General features: G+C 38.5%; 2 protein-coding genes and 1 pseudogene across 2 annotated transcripts in view; all 3 read right to left on the reverse strand.

Moving 5' to 3' along the window:
• Positions 1-594: 594 nt before the first annotated feature.
• Positions 595-3229, reverse strand: LOC112397691 (ferritin light chain pseudogene; annotated as a pseudogene).
• Positions 3230-4544: 1315 nt separating this feature from the next.
• LOC112397689 (phosphatidylinositol N-acetylglucosaminyltransferase subunit Y) lies at positions 4545-4760 on the reverse strand. Its single transcript, XM_024741961.1, has one exon. It carries the CDS (start codon positions 4758-4760, stop codon positions 4545-4547), a length of 216 nt encoding a protein of 71 aa, XP_024597729.1.
• Positions 4761-5056: 296 nt separating this feature from the next.
• LOC112397692 (protein preY, mitochondrial-like) overlaps positions 5057-20733 on the reverse strand; it is a gene marked incomplete at its 3' end in the record, with an annotated part of 37478 nt that continues 21801 nt past the window's right edge. Inside the window, exon 2 of the mRNA XM_024741964.1 lies at positions 5057-5380. Coding sequence (XP_024597732.1) covers positions 5057-5380 — 324 coding nt within the window. The remainder of the gene's footprint in view (positions 5381-20733) is intronic.

Consider the following 20733-nt stretch of genomic DNA (forward strand, 5'->3'; position numbering starts at 1 on the left):
TTCCCTTGTGACACAGTGGTTAAGAATCTGCCTGCCAAGGCAGGGGACATGAGTTCGAGCCCTGGTCAGGGAATATCCCACATGCCGCGGAGCAACTAAGCCCGTGTGCCACAACTACTGAAGCCCGCGCGCCTAGAGCCCGTGCTCCACAACAAGAGAAGCCACCGCAATGAGAAGCCCGCACAACGCAACAAAGAGTAGCCCCCGCTCGCCGCAACTAGAGAACACCCGCAATGAACAATGAGGACCCAACGGAGCCAAAAATAATAAATAAATAATTTTTTTTTTAAAACATAAGGCCATAGAAAGGTTGAAAGTAAAAGTAAGTGAAAAGACATATGTGGCAGATAGTAACCAAAAGAAAGCTTGTTGTCATGTTAGTATTGAAATGGGGGGGTTGGGTTTTGTTTTGGGGGGGGGAGTTTTTTGTTTTGTTTTGTTGCTGAAAAAAGCTTTATTGTTTCCATTTGGTCCAAGGCTTAGGGGAGGGCTCCAGGGTGGTTAAAAAACTGCCTAGTGGCTGCAGAGAGGCTTCAGGCAGAAGCCCTGGACCAGAGGGCTCCTCAAAGGCCGCTGGGCTCCAGAGGCTCCTTCTTAGTCATGCTTGACGGTGAACCTTTGGAAGAGATACTCGCACAGCCCAGCCTGGGGACCAGAGAGCCATTGGAAGTTAGTCAGGTGGTTGCCCATCTTCTTGATGAGTTTCACCTCCTCATCTAGGAGGTGGCTCTCCAGGAAGTCACAGAGCTGAGGGTCTGCGTGGGCAGAACCCAGAGCAAGCAGATCTAAAAGGGCCTGGTTCAGCTTCTTCTCCATGAGAATGGCAGCTTCCATAGTGTCCTGGGTCTTATTCCACTCATCTTGAGATGGCTTCTGCCCATCCTGGAAGAGGGCACAGCTGCTGTGCTGGTTTTTCATTTTCAAGAGAGGCTTGGCACCCTCCTGCTTCTTCTCAGCCAATTTGCGGAAAACGTGGCCCAAGCCCTCCAGAGCTGTGGTGGAAATAGAAGCCCAGAGACAGGTAGGTGTAGGAGGCCGGCCCATGCAAGGTGACCGGGTGGGTGAAGGCGGCTTCCACCTCGATGGAATAATTCTGAGGAATCTGGTTGATGGGTAATAAGCAGTTAAGTTCGAAAAACAGTGCTGACTGGTCCCAGAGGCCGAGGATAACTGAGGGGCTGGTTCTGAAAGTTGCCACTGGAAAAAAGATGGAGGGTAGTCGGAGGCTTGGAGGAAGAGGCCTCCCTGGGTCTGTTCCGTCCAAACACTGTTGAAGCAAGAGACAGATCTGCGGGACCTCTGAGCGCACTGCCTTGAAATAGGTTTCATGACCAAAATATAAAAAACAAAACACTAAAAATCTTATTAAGAGAGACTGAGTTCATCAAGATGCTGCAACAATTTTAATTTTGTATGCATCTGATTAAAAAAAAACCTTAAAAATTTAAAGCAATAGTTGATATAATTATAGGAAGAAATTAACCATGTAATGGAAGATTTCAGTGTCCATTTGCTCATTTTAATTAATAAATGTTCTTGGGTTCCTGCATGCTAGGAACTCTTCTAGCATACATATGGCTAGAATGAAATATAAAAGTCCTCAACCTTTTGAAGTTTACCATAATGGAAGGAGAGGGGGAAACACACAAATAAATACAGTAAAATCCTGTGAAAATACACCCAGGATATCATGAATTCTGAGATCATAGAATGAAGGATTTGCTCCTACCCACCACCAAATGCCACAGGTGGTAGGAAGGAAGGAGAGTAAAGTTCTTTTTCTGAGGTTGGGGAATGGAATATGACAGGGGGTGAAGGGAGGAGCCTGGCAGGAAAATAATACAAAAGCCAGAGGGGAGGTGAAGTTCGAATCCTGCTAGCGCAGTGATCTACCAACTCAGTATTCCCAAACTGGGCCAACAAAACTATTGCCAACTGGCCAGCATTTCCTGGAATCACTGGTGCTTTCTTGAAGTCCAGTCAACTGCAGACCCTGAATCCTTCCCATCAATATGTAAACTGGAGTGGACAATCACCACTAGATGGTTCCAAACTGTAGTGGGGACCCCGATGGATTCTGGGTAATGAAGCAACAACCCAGCATTGTGCACGGTCCCCTGCCCATTTTATTAATCTCATGCTGAAAGACAAAAAAGAAATCAAAGACAAAAAGATTGGAAAGGAAGACAAAGGACTGCATTTTTTCAAAAAGGATGTGATAGCCTATGTAAAAAAATCTAAAAGACAGCTTATTAGAAGTAATAAGAATTTACCATAAGATCAATATGCAAAATTCAGTTGCATTTATATAAAATTTAACAAGTATTCAGAAAACAATTCTGTAACAACATGCACATAGAAAACATAATTTAGAAAGAGATTACATTTAAATAGCTTAAAAATAGATATCTAAAATGAAATCTAATAAAAGATATATAAAGCCTATACAGAAAAAAATATAAAATGTTATCAAAAGACACTCAGAAGACCTAAGTAAATGGAGAAATATGCTATGTTCATGGAAAGGAAGGCTCAATTTCTTTTAAAAGAAAGTTGTTCTCCCCAAATTGATGTGCAGAGTTAATGTAATCCTAATTAAAATATCAACAGAGGTTTTGTGAAACATGACAGTTGATTCTGATGTTTACATGGAAAAGGAAGAATAACCAAGGCACTTTTCAATTTTTATTGAAGGAGAAAACTTGGTCAACCAGACACTGAAACTAATGATGAAGACATAATAATTGAGATAGTGTTGTTTTGGCACAGAGAAGGCCAAATGATCATTGAACAAAAGAGAAAGTCAAGAAAGACCTGAGAACATTCGAAAACTTGACATATGACAGAGGGGAAAATGCTGATTAGTGAGGAATGTTTATACTGAGATTAAATAAATAGATGTGTTTCTTCTGATAATAAATAAATAAATAAGGAAGAAGGAAAACTTCTCCCTTGTAGGAGAATCTCATGTAGAAGGAATAAAGTAGAATATCACCATTTAGCGCTAGTATAGCAGTAATTGATTCAGACAAAATTGTCAATGAATGCCAAAACTATTGGGTTGAAATTTGATGAAGATAGCTACATAGTCTCAAAGTATCTCTCCACAAATTACTTATTAATTACAAAGGGGGAAGATAGTGCTTTTAGAGGGGATAAACCTGGAAGAGATCACCGTAACCAAGTAGTCAAAGTCGACATTACCAAAAATGGAGAACACTGACACCATATGCTGAGTGTTGCATTGAAAAGGACACAACCTCATACAGTATTACTGCCGAAAGGTCATCACCTAAGTCTAACTGAAAAAACATTCCACAAAGAAAATCATGAAGAAAACCCACATTGACAGACATTCTACAAAATAATTGACCTGAACTGTTCAAATATGTCAAGGTCAAGAAATACAAAGACTGGGCTTCCCTGGTGGCGCAGTGGTTGAGAGTCCGCCTGCCGATGCAGGGGACATGGGTTCGTGCCCCGGTCCGGGAAGATCCCACATGCCGCAGAGCGGCTGGGCCCGTGAGCCATGACTGCTGAGCCGGCGCGTCTGGATCCTGTGCTCTGCAATGGGAGAGGCCACAACAGTGAGAGGCCCGCGTACCACCAAAAAAAAAAAAAAAAAAAAAAGACTGACTGAAGAACTGTTCCAGACTAAGTGAGACTGAAGAGACAATTCAACTAAATGTAATATGTGATCCTGGACTAGATCCTATCACGGGGAGGTGGGCTTGCGGGGTGGAATAGAATGGCTACAAAAGATATTTATTAGGATAACTGGTGAAATTTGAAAATGGGCTATAGGTTAAATATAGTAATGCATCAGTGTTAATTTTCTGATTTTGATCATTGAATGTCCTTGTTTTTAGAAAACATACACCCAAGGCAAAGAGGTGTAATATCTACAACTTATTCTCAAATGGTTCAGAAATAACAACAACCACCATATGCATAGAGACACAAAACAAGAAAACAAATGTGGCAAAATAATAACAATTGTTGAATTTAGTGAACGGTATACAGAAATATTTTGTAATAGTCTTTTTTTTTTGGCAAATACATGAAGTTTCCATTTTATTACAGTTTTATACCACATTAGTTCAAATACATTTCTCTACAACTACTCCAACAGAGGTCCTCTGGAATTACTTCAGTCATCCTTAACATGTGACTTTACCAGACTCTGAATGTAAAATAAACATATAAAATTTAAAATTAGTAACTTTTAATTATGAATGGGATAAGAAATAAAGTCATCAGATGATGGCTGGGGCTATTAATTTCCAACAGGACACTTTGTTGAAATGTTTCTCCTGATACGCCAGGTATAAATGAGAACCTTCAAAAAACAAGGGCAGAACCAAAGTTCAATAAAGAAGCCTCTGCAACTTAAGCCTCCCATAGTCCTAAACCTCTGACAGAAGCTAGGCAAAGCACTGTTCTTGCAAATTAAGTGAGTGTCCAGTATTTCCATGTAGTTGAGCTTTCAGAGACAGACAGCTCTCAGGTATATCATTAGGATATACCATTTGGCTCTGGTTGCATTAATTATGCCTGAAGAGTTTAATACCCATCCAAGTCCAAAGGTGGAAGAACACACAAACGGGTATGGTAATCGGCAAGAGCCAACTGTAAAAGCACAGGCTGGCTGTGCTAGTGCAGCCCTGTGGGAAGTTTTCTTCCACAGAGGCCGAGTATAACAGCCCTGCTAACGAGACCAATGGAATGAGGACAGTCAACGTAGGAAGAGACAGAAACATTCTTCTCCACTTATTATGCGCCACTCTTTTTTTTTTTTTTTTTTTTTGCGGTTCGCGGGCCTCTCACCGCTGCTGCCTCTCCCGTTGCGGAGCATAGGCTCCGGACACGCAAGCTCAGCGGCCATGGCTCACGGGCCCAGCCGCTCCACAGCATGTGGGATCCTCGCAGACCGGGGCACGCGGACTCTCAACCACTGCGCCACCAGGGAAGCAGACTTTTTAAAAGGTGGGTGGTATTTAGAAAATTTAGTTGTGTGTGTTGTCGTTTTCAAGTATGACCTAATGCTGCTCCATTTCTTCTTATTTTGATGTGTCATCCTAGCTGCCTGTGGTATCATATTAGGAATCCCATCAATAATTGGATAGGCTATTTCTAACTCTTCGTTAATTAATTCATTTGGCGATGCTTCATATCGGAGCGGCTTCTTGGAGAATGGGTACACCAGGAAGTCCAGCAGCGCTGGGTCGAAGGCGCGGGGCGGTTCCCTTGTCCTCTCGCTCTGGTCTGAGGACGGCCGCGACACCGACGCGTGCACACACCTGTGGGCGACCGCGGGCGGCTGTGCGCGTGTCCCCCGCAGCGCTGAGGCGAGCCGGCTGCGCACTCCGCTCGGCACGGCCTAGCAGCCCGCGACCGGGCCTCCGCGCGCCCGTGACCACCCTGTAATAGTCTTTAAACTTTTCTGTGTTTTAAATTATTTTGAAATAGAAAGTTTAAAAATAGCCAGGGAATAATACAAAACTGAAAACAGTGGTAGCCTCTGGCAGTGATGGGAGAGGCCTGAGGGTGGGAGAGGGACACATAGGTAGATGCAACAGTACTGATTGTGTTCTAGTTCCTAAATCAGATGATGAGATTGTGGACACTTATTTTATTATTTAACTTTAACAATTACATTATATATTTTTGTACGTGTAAAATGTTCTACTTTAAAGGATAATAAAGGGAAAAACAAAGGAAAAGATAATAAGGCATGAGTCAGAGGCTATCTGATGAGCTGTGTGTGCTTATGAGCTCTGTGCCCTTAAGTATGTTTCTTTTCCTCTCTGAGGTCGTCCTCACCTACACAAAAAGAATAAAAGATCTACTGTGTAGTTTTGTTGTAAGGCACTTGGCAATAAGTGCTCACCAAGTGGCAGGTGCTCTTGTTATTGTCTCTGACAGAGCAGAGATAAAGGGAGTATACATACCTACAGCGGTGGGCTTGAGAAAAGTGATAGAAGTTTGGAATAGTCTTTGGGGTCAGTTGGTAAGCAGGTTATCTAGGGAATAAAACTGAGCCAATGTTGGAAATCAAGTAGTTGTAGAGCCAATGAGCTTTGTGTATTTTTCCCAAGCTGCACTCCATGGTCAGGAAGTAAGACTTGGAAAAACACAGATCTTTATGCTGGAAGGTCTAAAGGAAGGTCAACAAAGCAGAAAGGCTACAGAGAGTGAAGCAGATATGACAGGTCAGAGCATCTTACCTAGGCAATGAGCTTTCTCTCATCTAAAATTTTGGAAAAGGAGACACAATTTAGAAGAAGTGGAAGATAAAGAGTGAGCTGTTAATTTACTAGATTAACTGGAGACTGTATGAAGCACACCTAGCAGAATAATGATTTTCCAGCCCAGAATAAGGACATCCATTCCTACCTTTTATGTATCAAATAAAAAATAATTCTATCATGATATATGTACACCTAGGTTGCACAAATTCCCTCATAGTTTACCAACATTTTATATATGAAAGTCCTTAACAAATTGCAACCAAAAAAAAAAGCAAAAAAGCAAGCAAATATGTATTGAGCTGCCACTTCATTCAAAGATAGCTCTGCTGTAAGAGTTATAATTGAGGATCTAGTATTAGCCAGTCTGTGATTGATTGAAATTTTAATTTTTCAGTATTAATTGCTTTCTGAGTATATACACACAGCTAATTTCAGCCTATCGTGCATGAAATTAAACTCAGAAAGTATAAACAGTAGGGCAAATTTGATGATGCTTATACGTTACTAACACTTAATTCAGTGAAGAAAATAAATAATATCAGTTTTCTGGCATCTCAAACCCCAAATGTTTTTCAATACAGATAGGATACAGAGACAGTCTGTCACCCTAAAGTACTAGAGATACTGCCAAAGAACCACTATATTAACTGTTGGTGTATGGGAAATGCTTTTGGTTTCTTACTTCAGTGTTTATTTCTTAAATATTAATTATCTATACTATATATCAACTATTATCACTGTATTTTATATCGATATGGTATATATTCATTAACACATTATTATCCATTATTTATTCTTTCCTTGCTTCCTGTACTAAATGCACAGACAATTCCAGAGATGAAGGCGGGTATATGTGGTATTAAGTTAGGGATTTTAAAAGAAATTCATTATAAAATTTTGGGGTTAACGTGTATAAGACTTGGTAACCCAATCATTGTCTTGTTCTGACTTTGACAGTTTTGCATCAGCCACTGTATTCTCCAGAAATACAATTACAGAGAGAAGTTATAATAACTAATGTAAATTTCCTGAGAAATGCAGTTCTAGAGGAATTGAAGAATATGTGGAGGAATACTTGCAGAGACTTAGGAATGTTGTATTTGAGTCAATATAACAAACTAACCAGGAGGCACCAGTGAAATGAAAAGATTTTGAAGAGAAAGATAAAAAGTTACTTGTGACCAACTAAAAATCCGATTTTCAAAGGCAGCCCAAAGAATGATAATGCTACACTTATTTTAATTCCCGTGTTTAAAAAGAAGAGTAGGATGACTCAGTTCGTGACATATTTCTGCCAAAACTATGTTTGAAAAATAAATTTCACAATGAATGAAATAAAATACTATACTACCACCACAGGATTTTAAATAGAAATAGGGATTTCTGATTCCATATGGTAAATTGAACGGATGTATCACTCCCATTCTCTCCTGAATGCCTATTAAAATGACAATCATAATATTTAAAATATATAGGCCTAAAAGACTAAAAAAACAGGGGAGAAGACACGAGGGGATAGGAGATAGCAACAGGTATTGGAGGATGGAAAGCTGATGAATTGGAAGAATAGAGGAAACTGAACATAATTTCTTCAGAACAAGGAGAAAGAACCAAGCTGCAAAGGCTCAGGAACTTGGTTTTACAGAAAGGAAGTATGAGGCACAGATCTGGAATTCAGAGAGTCGTTTGAAAGTCTGCACAAGAGGCCTGGTGACTTCCTCTTACAAATCCTCGGACATGAGATTGATTCCTTGTAGAACATGAATCAAAAAGGTTCTGAGCTTAAGGAGAGAAAAGTTTCAGAAAAGCTCACGGGGAGCTGAGGGGCCGAAAATAGGTGGATTAAGTGGAAGTATATACATTTATGGGAGAAACACACCTGCACCCTTCACCAGCCCTCTTTCCCCATCCAGGTCCTCAAATACCTGTAGCCAGGCACAAGGCTTGAGGGTTTTTCTGTGCAGAAACTGAGTGACCCCTGAGAATACTCCACAAATTCAAAGCCATTGTCAGGCATGCAAGTCTCAAACAAACATACAAATTATAAAATATGGCTAGAAAGCAACCATTCAAGATTGGAGCAGGAGAGCAAAGTTTTCTAGAAATAAATTAAAAATGGAACTCAGATTATCTGACAAGTATTGCTCCATATTTAGAAAATTTATTTAGAAGACTTCCAAATGAATAATTGATACAACTATTGACTCCAGGGGAAAAGAAAAGAAGCATAATCATGGTACACTACTAGATTAAGCAGTGAAATATGTGTAGACAGTCAAAATAATGTAAATACATAATAACATTTAGCCAAATCTGTGATTTAATTATATTGGGAGGTCAGAGGGAAAGGAAGCAGCGTGATTGTATGAGAGATAAGTCCTCATTTATCAATGTGAAAAGTCAATAGATCATGTATAAAATAGATAGAATAAGATATAGCAGCATAAATATATAATTCTCATGTGTAAAGATAAATATCACAAGACACAGGGAAAGGACTAGAAATAGGGGGTGAGACTGGCCACAGGGAGAGGTGGGTCATTTTTAAAAATTATAAGTGTCTATTATATCTCATTTTTTACTTATACTAGTGAAAAGTAGCTTATACATGAGCTTATATTCTGTGTTTTTCAATCATTTTTAAAACATGATTGCATTTGATAAACAAACCCATGTATTATTTTAATTTTATTTGGAGATTGAAATGAAGCAAACTTTGTAACTAAAAACCATTTAAAGCAATGAGACAAAATGCTGTTTTGTTTTCAAACTGAACATGCTCCTTCTTGCCCCTGCCACAGAATTGGATAAGAACATGCCTCCCCATCCTGGTAAAAAAAAAAAAACTGTTCACTTTTTCTCATTTCCTGGCTGAGGATCTTCAAGTGTCTCCTTATTTCAGTCAATCCAATTTAATGCATTCAATCTGAACTCTTTTCTGCCTGGCTTTCAAAGCCTGTCCTTCTCTCCCCCAGTCTTCTACCTATCTAAACTTATTTTCCGTTACATCACAACAGACACCTTCTGTTCAAGTTATATGGATCTCTCAGAACCCTGCATACTCTGGGCCATGCCTGTTTTCATCTTTTGGGTCAAGCTATTACTTGAATACCTGGGCCCATTTCCTCTGTACCTGGCCAAGGTCTTCATGTGCTTCAAAGCCTGCTTCAGGATTAGCAAAGATATGTCTTATCATAATTCTGCTATTTTATCATCCTTGGCACTTTGGTTTTTTATCATTACAACTTGAAAATACTACTTATTGAAGGAAAAAAATTGAAAATTTTCTTTATGACCTTCTTAGATAAAAGGGAAATTTAAACAAATGGAAATTTGTCTAAAGTCAAGACAAATGTGCTGAATCTATTGGGTTGGCACCATACCAGTAATTTCCACAATGTGATGTGCCAATAATTTTTTTCAGCATTGTAGCATTCCCTATTAAAGGACCATCTCTTTAAAGCACCTAGTCCCAACAACATGAACACACATATAATTTTTCAATGTCTATTTGAAGGGACAAATAGCAAATCAAGGCTAGATTGAGATACCAATAAATCTGATAAGAATTTATTTTTATATTGATCCTTCCTATTAATTATTTAAAGGTTATCATTTTTATTGTATTTATTGTAGAAACAATATAATAATAATAACAGAAGACAAAAAAAGGAAAAAAACTATCTCTTCTTCTACCACCCAAAGAAACTGTTTTTACTTTTTTCATGTAACTCTTTCATTTCTCATCCCCATAAACACATAATTTTACATATAAAGTATTCTACTTTTTGCCTTAGCATTGTATTATAAACATTTTCATGTTGTAAGACTTCCTTCATACTTATTTTAATAGTTATACAATAATCCATCTATAAATATCTATATAATAATTCATCTGTTGTAGTACCATAATTATTTGTTTCTCTATCATTAGTCATTTACAGTTCCTTCCAATTTTTTTAGTAGGCTGTGGGCAAATAGGGAATGAATTTGGGTAGTCTAAGTGATCTAGTTTGGCTGACTAGATTTTTCCTTAATAAAACAGTCGATTTTTCTCTTCACTTTGTACCTGAGAAACTTAGTACAAGGGTACTCGTTTATAATTTGAAGTGACCTGTTTTTCATGATTTTCCAGTAGTGCTAATACCTATAGAACAAATATTTTCTCAAAATTTTGTGCTCTACTGATAGCATATTTTTATCCACTAAATAAGCATTTTCTTGTGTATATTCTTGTGTGGGATAGTTCTTTTTAAAACCACTGTAATTATCCATCTACTTATCTTACAAGTGGGAACATAATTTTTGTGGCTGTTTCACTTACTATGGAAAGAATACAATGTTTTACTACAAAAGTACATCAAAAAGCCCTTTAATTCTGGTACTTCTTATCCTTCAGTCATAAAAACAGGCTAGGATTATGGAAGAAAAGAGATTAGAAGGCAGTGTAGGCAAAACTATACCCTAAACTAGCTACAAAAATAAGTCTTTTTAAAAACATCACACTCAGAACTATGATTTTAAACCCCTTAATTTAACTTTGCCTTGCCTTTGAAAGGAAAAACTCCTTGAACTTTAAATAGCTTTTAAATTTTAACTCTGCTCTCTCATTGAATGTTTCAAGTCCCAAAGCCACTGTTTGTTGGATGACAAATAACATTTGTAAGAGAGGCCCTCACTAACTATGCATGTGTACTTGTCAGCTATCATTTCTAGAGCTAATTTCCATACCAGTGACCAGATAAACCCAGGGGGTAAGACAACAGCTAAGAGAGCAAAACTCTGTAACCTACAAAATCTTTCTCACACTGAATTTTTAAATGTACTGAATAAAAGTGGGAAGGAGGAGAAGGTAGAGAAACTATTTTCTCTTGGCTTAAAAAAGATTGGGCAAATGCCTACATTAAATCTCATAGGAAACCTAAGTTGTTAAAGATAAATGATTGAGAAATGAAAACCTGTAATCAGGTAAATGTTAAAATAAATTTCCCAAAACCTTGACCTGCTGGGGTGGTTCTCAACCCCAGCACACATTAAAATCACCTGGAAAGCTTTTAAATAATACAAAATGAGGTACTGAATTGCCCTGCTGTGAGGCCTGAGCATTGGCATATTTTAAATCACCAAGACGGTTTAATATGCAGGAGGACTGATAACACAGACCCACATATTACCAAATAAAATGGCAGATTTTTTTTTTTTTTTGGTCTTAGTTCCCCCACCAGGGCCAAACCTGTGCCCCCTGCAGTGGAAGCATGGAGTCTTAACCATTGGACCACCAGGGAAGTCCCACTGGGGTAGATTTTGAACCAAAAGAACTTGTTGCTTTAGCATGAATAAATCCTCACCAAGGGCCTGCAAGGGCCAGGCACCGTGTTAGGCTCTGAGGATACAAGAGTATTTGAAAATTAAAGACTTCATGACATATCTGCAGTTCAGATTCTTTAAAAAGTATTATTTAAAAAAATCTTCCATCATTTTTTCCTGTAAAAAGAATATACACCAACACATATTTCTGATGAAGTCCACTCTTTAAGCTTGATTTGAAAATGAGGGAGGGATGGAGACGCAAGAGGGAAGAGATATGGGGTTATATGTATATGTATAACTAATTCACTTTGTTATAAAGCAGAAACTCACACACCACTGTAAAGCAATTATATTCCAATAAAGATGTTAAAAAAACCAAAAAAATTTAACCAAAAAAATTTAAAAAAGAAAATGAACTATAATTTAGTTTCTGGTCTTATGTTTAGGTCTTTAATCCATTTTGAGTTTATTTTTCTATATGGTGTGAGCAAATGTTCTAATTTCATTCTTTCACATGTAGTTGTCCAGTTTTCCCAGTGCCATTTATTGAAGAAACTGTCTTTTCTCCATTTTATATTCTGCCTCCTTTGTTGTAGATTAATTGACCATATGTGCATGGGTTTATTTCTGGGCTTTCTATTCTGTTCCATTGATCTATGTGTCTGTTTTTTTGCCAGTACCATGCTATTTTGATGACTGTAGCTTTGCAGTATAGTCTGAGGTCAGGGAGCATGATACCTCCAGCATTGCTCTTTTTCCTAGTGACTGTATTCTTGAGTCAACATTTCTGAAACACAAATTTCAGAAAGTGTAGTTTCTTGCAACTTCTTTGAAGGGAATTTTGGAAATAACTATAGGAGTGTAAAGTATACTTACTCTTTAATCAGCAGCAGTTTAATTTCTAGAAATTTATTCTTCAGACCTACTCAAATAAGTGCACAAAAAACATGTACAAGGATATTAGTAGAGCATTGTTTGTAATTGAGAAAAATTAGAAAGCACTTACATACCCATCAATGAGGGACTATGGTAGGTGCTGGGGACACAGAAGTGGTACCCACCCTGCTGGAGTTTCATTCCAGCAGATATATGACTTATCCTGAAGTATATGTCTTAGTTTGAAGCACACTCTGTGAATTTGCATTCTGGAACCTTTCCATTGCTACCTCAGATGGTATCACTGAGAGATCATAAAATTAGCTTTTCTTATACTGGCACAGCAGGAACCACTAAATGGAGGACCAGCTAAGCTGTGTCATTATTTGTTCTGTTTAAACTAATCCACCTTTAAATATTTTTTCTACTGGAACTCTTAATGTATGCTTTTCTCTCCCCAAAGTGTCAAGGAATTCACATTCCCTGTTTGCCTTCTAGATTTTCTTGCAGTGACATGGCAGCTGGGTATCCAAATCAGTTTTTAAAACACCAGAGCCACCACTGGTATCCTTCCAGAATTTCCATGGAATACAGAAATTGTGGAAACAGGAGAATAAGAGTGAAATTCCTTCATAGCCACTTTCTCCAAGCAGAGGTTCAGGGACAAGGATTATAGCGTGTGTGATAGCCTGAAGTCAAACATTTCAAAATGTGAGCAAAATATATATTTTGGAACAGAACTGAGCAACAAATATTGTAAATCTTTGAATGGGATTTGCAGCCAACCATTGTGTGTGTTTTCTAGAATCTATTTACCCTTTTTTGCTAATGCAACTCATTAGGAAAAGATGGGGATGGGACTTCCCTGGTGGTCCAGTGGTTAAGACTCCACGCTCCCAATGCAGGGGGCCCAGGTTCGATCCCTGGTCAGGGAACTAGGTCCCGCATGCATGCCGCAACTAAGAGCCCGCATGCCGCAACTAAAAGATCCAACATGCCACAACAAAAATCCCGCGTGCCACAACTAAGACCTAACACAGCCAAATAAATAAATAATTTTTTTTTTTTTAAAAAAGAAAAGATTGGGACTTCCCTGGTTGTGCAGTGGTTAAGAATCCGCCTGCCAATGCAGGGGATATGGGTTCAATCCCTGTTGCAGGAAGATCCCATATGCTGTGGAGCAACTAAGCCCGTGTGCCACAACTACTGAGCCAGTGCCCTAGAGCCCGCAAGCCACAACTACGGAGCCCATGCGCCTAGTGTTCCACAAGAAGAGAAGCCACCACAATGAGAAGCCCACGCACCACAACAAAGAGTAGCCCCCCTCACCACAACTAGAGAAAGCCCGCACGCAACAATGAAGACCCAATGCAGCCATAAATCAATAAATAAATTTATAAAAAAAAAAAAAAGAAAAGAAAAGATGGGGAAAATCAGGTCAAAATCAATGTCAAGACTGTATATTTACTTTTAATACAATTTTATTGATTTTATACAGTAACATATATGTAACTACCATAAGAATCATGCCAAAATTTTTAACAAAAGATATAGAGTATCCGTCCTTTAGATTAGGACATTAACTATATGCAAATTGGATTCCCAGGGTTTTGATTGGGCAAAGGGAAGCTTCAGCATAGCCAAATCCACTATGCTATCACAAATTCAGAATAGTGAAATAAGGTTGGAAGAGATCTTATAGGTTATCTGGTTGAATCATCAAATCAATACTCCCTACCAGTTAGTAAGTATGTATTTGTTAGGCACATACTATGTGCCAAGCCTGTAGTAGGTGATTTCTAGCCTATTCTGCAGAAAATCTCCAAAAGGAGGAACTCCCCACCTCCCCGAGCAGCCCGTTCCTTCTTGGGCAGCTCTAACGATTAACTCTGAGCTGCCAGCAATGTATCTTCTGAAACTGCCCTTACCATGTTTGTCACTGACCTCCCTATTGCAAGAAACAGTGCCCTGTTTTTAATTGCATATTGCTTGAAGTACCTGGAGCACTTGACACCAATGACCACATCTTTTTTTGAACTTCTGGTCTAATTTCATGTCTTCCCCCCAAATTAGATCAAGATCCCCTAGTTAGAAGCTGTTATTGCACCCTATTGCAGTTTTCCTACAGAACACTGATGAGAGTTTGTAAATGAATGTTTCAGAGCCTGGACCTCACTTCCAGACAGCCTAGATTCAAATCCTGCTCTAACATGCACTAGCTGTGTGACCTTGGGCAAGTTTTCACTATACATCTATAAAATTAAGTTAATATATTGATACCTACCTCACAGGCTGTAATGAGTATTAAATAAGTTAATATTTATAAAGTGCTTAAAACAATGTAACTGGCAAACAGTAACCACTATGTGTTTGTAAATTAAATAAATTTGATTAAAATCTGTGGTCTCTACTAAATTATAAATTCCATGAGGATAAGATGGAATCGTGTCTACTCTGCTTAACATTTTATGTCCACTGCCAAATTCTGTGTCTTTCACGTCAGAGTGCTTGTTGAATGAGTGAAAGAATAAGTTTACACATGAAGGAAGAATCAAACAATTCTGGTATAAGTTTTATCATCGCATATGCAGAGTGCACCCCCTCAAGTATCATCCCACATCTGGCCCATGATGGTTACTGGCAAACACCTATTCTAGACAATCTCTCTGGAGTGTACCCTCCTTGCTAGTACTCAATTGGCGACCCTTGGTCTCTTCTCTTGACTTTCATGTTTCTGATTCCAGAAGCTGAGCTTGAGAAATGCTCTGACCCCTTCAATCTCAGCAACCTGAAAAGATATCATTTTCTAGCACGCTGAATGGGCTTCCCCCTTAGCCTTCAGTTTTGCTCACTCCCTTAATTTTGGTGTTTCCTCGAAGCCCGAGGTCCATAGCTGGTGTGTGTTTAAGCTGACACTAAACCCAGGTGTCAGCTTATGATATATGATGTCATTTAAACTCTAGAAATATGCAGTTCTTGGATAGAAGGTAAAGAAATTTGGCAATCTACTACTCAGAACATTTTATTCTCTTTATTTCTCTGAGGTAGGATCTTTCCATTTTGGCCAGATCGAAAGGTGTGGTTACTATTCAAGGTTTGCCTAGTATATGTTCTATAAAATCAGCTTTGCATTTGCAACGTTGCTCTGTTTTGTTCTTGTTGCTGGGTTCTCTGTCATCCTTTAAAGGAGCTGCTTTATAGCATTTAGATCCTGAAAAACACTGGGACCATGCCAGAAATTATTTGGCAAAAGGGAAGATTATGGGGGTAAAAAATCTGCACTGCTATAAAACAGTGGCAAAGATCCTCATAGTTTTCAGGTTAAGAGATAATAATAGGATGGAGGAGGAAAAGGATAACAGCAAATAGACTTTGGGTAAAAATCTTAGTTTCCTCATATAATATTTAGTCATTAGGTCGTGTATATGTGCCCACTGTAAAACACCTAGGCACAGAAACAAAACTTGAAAGCTACTACATGACAAATTCATGGGTGTCAAAAATGAGTTTGTCTCCATTCAGTCCTCCAGGCAGAACTATTAGTAGAACTTGGTTGAGGAGGTAGACCTGTTGACCTTTGAAAGGCAAGAGAATTAATACAACAGAACCATAGGATAACTAAGGTCAAAGTTCACAAAAAGGGCTCTTCAAGTCAGTCATTTCTCACCATCTCAATTTCTCCTCTGGTTAGTTCTCAAGAAATAAACTAAAAAGATGATAGATAGATAGATAGATAGATTCTATTTGCCCAGAAACAAGTCCTTCTCTAAATCTAAGACCAGAAAATTGGTGGTAAAGTTAACTCCAAATGATTTTTTTAATCATTAAAATGTTCAAACCTTTCAAACACACACACACACACATTTCAAGTTAACGTTTGAAAAATTTTTATAAATATTAATTTTGTTGTTAAAGATTTATCTGGTGATACTATTTGCTATATATCTAGTATTAGAGGAAAAGTTTAAAATTTTGTAGCAAAGAGACTCAACAACCTCAGTGGACTAAAAATAATGAAGTCTATTTTTCTCTCATTTAAGAGTCCCACAGGGTGAACAAGTGGGCTGCTCTGCCCCACAGAGTCATTTGGAGATCCAAGCTCTCTTCATCCCTCTAACTTTTTTTACTCGCCTATCAGGACATCACACTTACCTGGTGTACTTCCTATCTTTCTTGCTGCTCTTTCTCAGTTTTGGGGGGGTGGGACTAGTTGTCCATCATCAGCCATACCTCTGAAGGTATAGACTTCAGTCCTTGGACCATTCAACTTTTCTGTAGCACTCATTCTCTAGGTAATCTCGTCCAGTCTCATGGTATTAAATAACAACAATATTGGTGACTTCCAAATGAATACTTGTAGACTGGATCTCTCTTCTGAACTGCAAACCCATATTTTGCTGGTCACTGATCACCTCCGTTGGAGTCTAATAGACATCACAACCTTGATATCCAAAACTGAGTTATGGATATTTCCCTCCAAACCCTCCTATGGTCTTCCCAATCTAACTTAACAGCAACACTGTTTTTCAAAAGTCTTGGCGTTAACCTTATCTCCTTTGTTTTTTAATCTCTCCCATGCTCCATTTCCAGTCCCTCAGCAAACCTCCTTGGATCTCCCTTCAACATACATTCAGAATGCAACAGCTCCTCCTCCCATTGCCTTGTCTACACCACTATTTGGTCACATTTAATTTCCTATAATTGCCTAATATCCAGTCAAGATTTCAAGTCTCCCTTCCCTGCTTTATTTTTCTCCTTAACATTTATTTCTAACAAACAATGCATGATATTTACTTATTTTTTTATTGTCCATTTGAGCTCAAAGGGAGCAGGGACTTTGATCTCTTTTGTTCACTGATGTATCCCCAGAATTTAGAATGCTGCCTGCCTAGAGTAGACATTCAGTAAATATAAGCTGCAAGAATGAATGACTCTTGCTTCTCCTCCATAGTCTAGGGTGTTTTACTTACCTACATGATTGAGACCTGGTCCCAGGATGGTTCATGTTTGACTCCTGGAGATGGGAAAGAGCACAGAGGAGTTTACATATAGTGTTTCACAGTCTGAACCAGGAAATGGCACACATCACTTCCATTTTTATTCTATTAGGGAGACCTTAGATTCATGGCCATAACTAGCTGTCAGGGGGGTTGAAAATAGCACTCCTAGCCTGTAAGCCATGACTCACCTGCAACTCTATAATTTAAAAAGGTGGAACAGAATCTAGTAGGCAGCTGGCAGTCTTCACCTTACCTGCTACTTACACAGCTCATTTTATCCAGAATGACAGTTCAGTCAAACTGCTTTGGAGTTCCGGAAGTAACTTATAGACTGAAGGTAGACCAAGCTGTTCAGTGGTGTGCAAATCAAGAGTACTTTATAAGCCATTGATCACAAGTTTGTTCATTAAAGCATAGCTGAGGCAAATCCCATTGGAAAGGCTCAGCCAAGCCTCAGGTGGTCTTACTAACTGTTTTATGTGTAAACTGCCTGGAACACGTGGACCATATCTTGAGACTTTTCTTATTTTATTGCTTAGGGCAACTTACAAAAGTTGTGCAGAAATAATATTGAGAACTAAGGGTAAAAAGAAGCGTGGGTGAAAACACCTGAAAGAATATAATGAAAGAAACTTGTTATTGAGTTTTCTGTTCTTATCACCTCAGTTACTAGAACTCCTGAAATAAAACAATGGACTAATTTTCCTCCTTGTAAGAGATTCTAGCAACCTATGAAATGACCTCCAGAGAATTGGATGATGTAGAAGCGCTGGGTGTGGAAAATCTACAATCCGAAGTCCAAGCATAGATCTTTGTAGGAAACATAACCTCAGGTGTTGGAATTAATCAGTAGGCTAAAAATTACATTGTTGTGCTTTACCTAAAATTTTTTTTAAAATCTTAAATCCTTTCAAATCTTGCAAATTAATTGAAGTTAATTCCCATAGTTAGCAGATAGAGTTTATGTTTTTATGCATCAGGATATAAACATAACACCAAAAAGCATTTGTTAATAAGGCCTATTCTTTAAGCAAATAAAATATATTAATATTTTATAAATAACCGTGGCTCATATCAAAAAGATGTATTATTGCCTTATTGAAAATTTCTGGTATTTTAGGCAGTGAGTTTGTTCCTCTGCCAAGGAATCCGAAGAAACAGTTTCAAATGACCATCCTTTTTTCCATTTTTCCCACTGTCCCATGAAGAGTGTTCAGGTAAAGGCAGCTGGTGGGAGCAAGGCAGGGAGATGAGGCCTCTCAACTGTACACGTAAAACTAGTATCTCAATTGCTGTAACTCCAAAATAGCTCAGGATCTAGATGTTCTCTCCTCTTTTTAAAATAACTAACAGAATTTTGGATTTCATCTGACTTATAATTTATTGACATATGTGAAACATATAGGATATGCAGAGTTAATTTTTAGTTACTATTTCAGGAGTTTCTTTTCTTGATTTTAGCTGTATCAGAAACCTCTCAGCTTATTGAAGTTATGCACCTTGTGCTCTCAGCATTTACTTGTTTTTATTTTATTTTATCTATTTCATTGAAGTACAATATTATATAAGTTATAGGTGTACAATACAGTGATTCACAATTTTAAAGTTTATACTCCATTTATAGTTACTATAAAATATTGGCTACATTCCCTGTGTTGTACAATATACCCTGGTAGCTTATTTTATTGACTGATTGATTGATTGATTGCAGATCTGACCAACTTGTTTTTACTTAGTGAGTAAATAACATACATATAGCAAAGTGCATAAAGTGCACTAATCTTAAGCATTATAGTTTGAATTCTTACATATGTATACATCTGAATAACCACCGTTAAGATAAAACTGCAGAATATTTCCTGCCCTCTATAAGATTCTCTCATGCACTTTTCACTCTTTTCCCTGAAGGGTTGATCACTGTTCTGACTTCTAAAAACATCTTCTGGTTTTGCTTGTTCTTAAACCGTATATAAATGGAATCACATACTAGAACTCTTTTGTGCCTGGCTTCTTTCACGCAATAGAGTATCTGTGAGATTTCTCCGTCTTGTGTTGGAGCCATCTTGTTTTAAAGTGATGGGTAGTATTCCATTATGTAAATTATCACAGTTTATTTATCTGTTTGTGTGCTGAACACTTGCATTGTTTCATCTTCTGGATATTATGAATAAAACAGCTATGAATATAATGTACAAATGAGAGGGTATATGCATTTATTTCTTTGGGGGATAAAAAGTGGAACTGCTGTATCATGAAGCATGACTCTAGTAGAAACTAATAAATGGTTTTCCAAAGAGATTGTATCATTTTGCAACTCCCACCACCTTGTAGCTTATTTTATACCTGTTAGTTTTTAACCTCTTACTCCCCTATTCTTACTTTGCCCCCTCTTCCCTCTCCCCGCTAGTAACCACTAGTTTGTTCTCTATTCCTGTGAGTCTGCTTCTTTTTTGTTCTGTTCACTAATTTGTTGTATTTTTAATACATTTATTTATTTTTGGCTGCGTTGGGTCTTCGTTGCTGCACGCAGGTTTTCTCTAGTTGCGGCCAACAGGGGCTACTCTTCGTTGTGGTGCGCAGGCTTCTCATTGCAGTGGCTTCTCTTGTTGCAGAGCACAGGCTCTAGGAAAGCAGGCTTCAGTAGTTGTGGCACGGGGTCTTGGCAGTTGTGGCTCACGGGCTCAGTAGTTGTGGCACACGGGCCTCAGTAGTTGCAGCACGTGGGCTTAGTAGTTGCAGCACATGGGCGCTAGAGTGCTTGGGCTTCAGCAGTTGCAGTGCGTGGGCTCTAGGGTGTGGGGGCTCCAGTAGTTGTGGTGCGTGGGCTCGGTAGTTGTGGCTTGCGGACACCAGAGCACAGGCTCAGTAGTTGTGGCGCACGGGCTTAGTTGCTCCGTGGCATGTGGGATCTTCCTGGACCAGGGCTCGAACCTGTGTCCCCTGCATTGGCAGGCAGATTCTTAACCACTGTGCCACCAGGGAAGCCCAGTTGTGATCTTTTTGATGATAGCCATTCTGAGAGGTGTGAGGTGACATCTTATTGTGGTTTTGATTTACATTTCCCTAATGATTAGCAATGTAATTAGCCATCTGTGTGTCTTCCTTGGAAAAATGTGTATTCAGGTCTTCTGCCCACCTTCTAATTGGATTGTTTCTTTTTTTGTTATTGAGTTATATGAGCTGTTTATATATTTTGTATATTAAACTCTTATTGGTCATATCATTTGCAAATATTATCTCCCATGCAGTAGGTTGTCTTTTCATTTTGCTGATGGTTTTCTTTGCTGTACAAAAGT

This window comes from Neophocaena asiaeorientalis, unplaced genomic scaffold (assembly GCF_003031525.2).
Source record: "Neophocaena asiaeorientalis asiaeorientalis breed wild unplaced genomic scaffold, Neophocaena_asiaeorientalis_V1.1 scaffold534, whole genome shotgun sequence".
Taxonomy (NCBI): domain Eukaryota; kingdom Metazoa; phylum Chordata; class Mammalia; order Artiodactyla; family Phocoenidae; genus Neophocaena; species Neophocaena asiaeorientalis.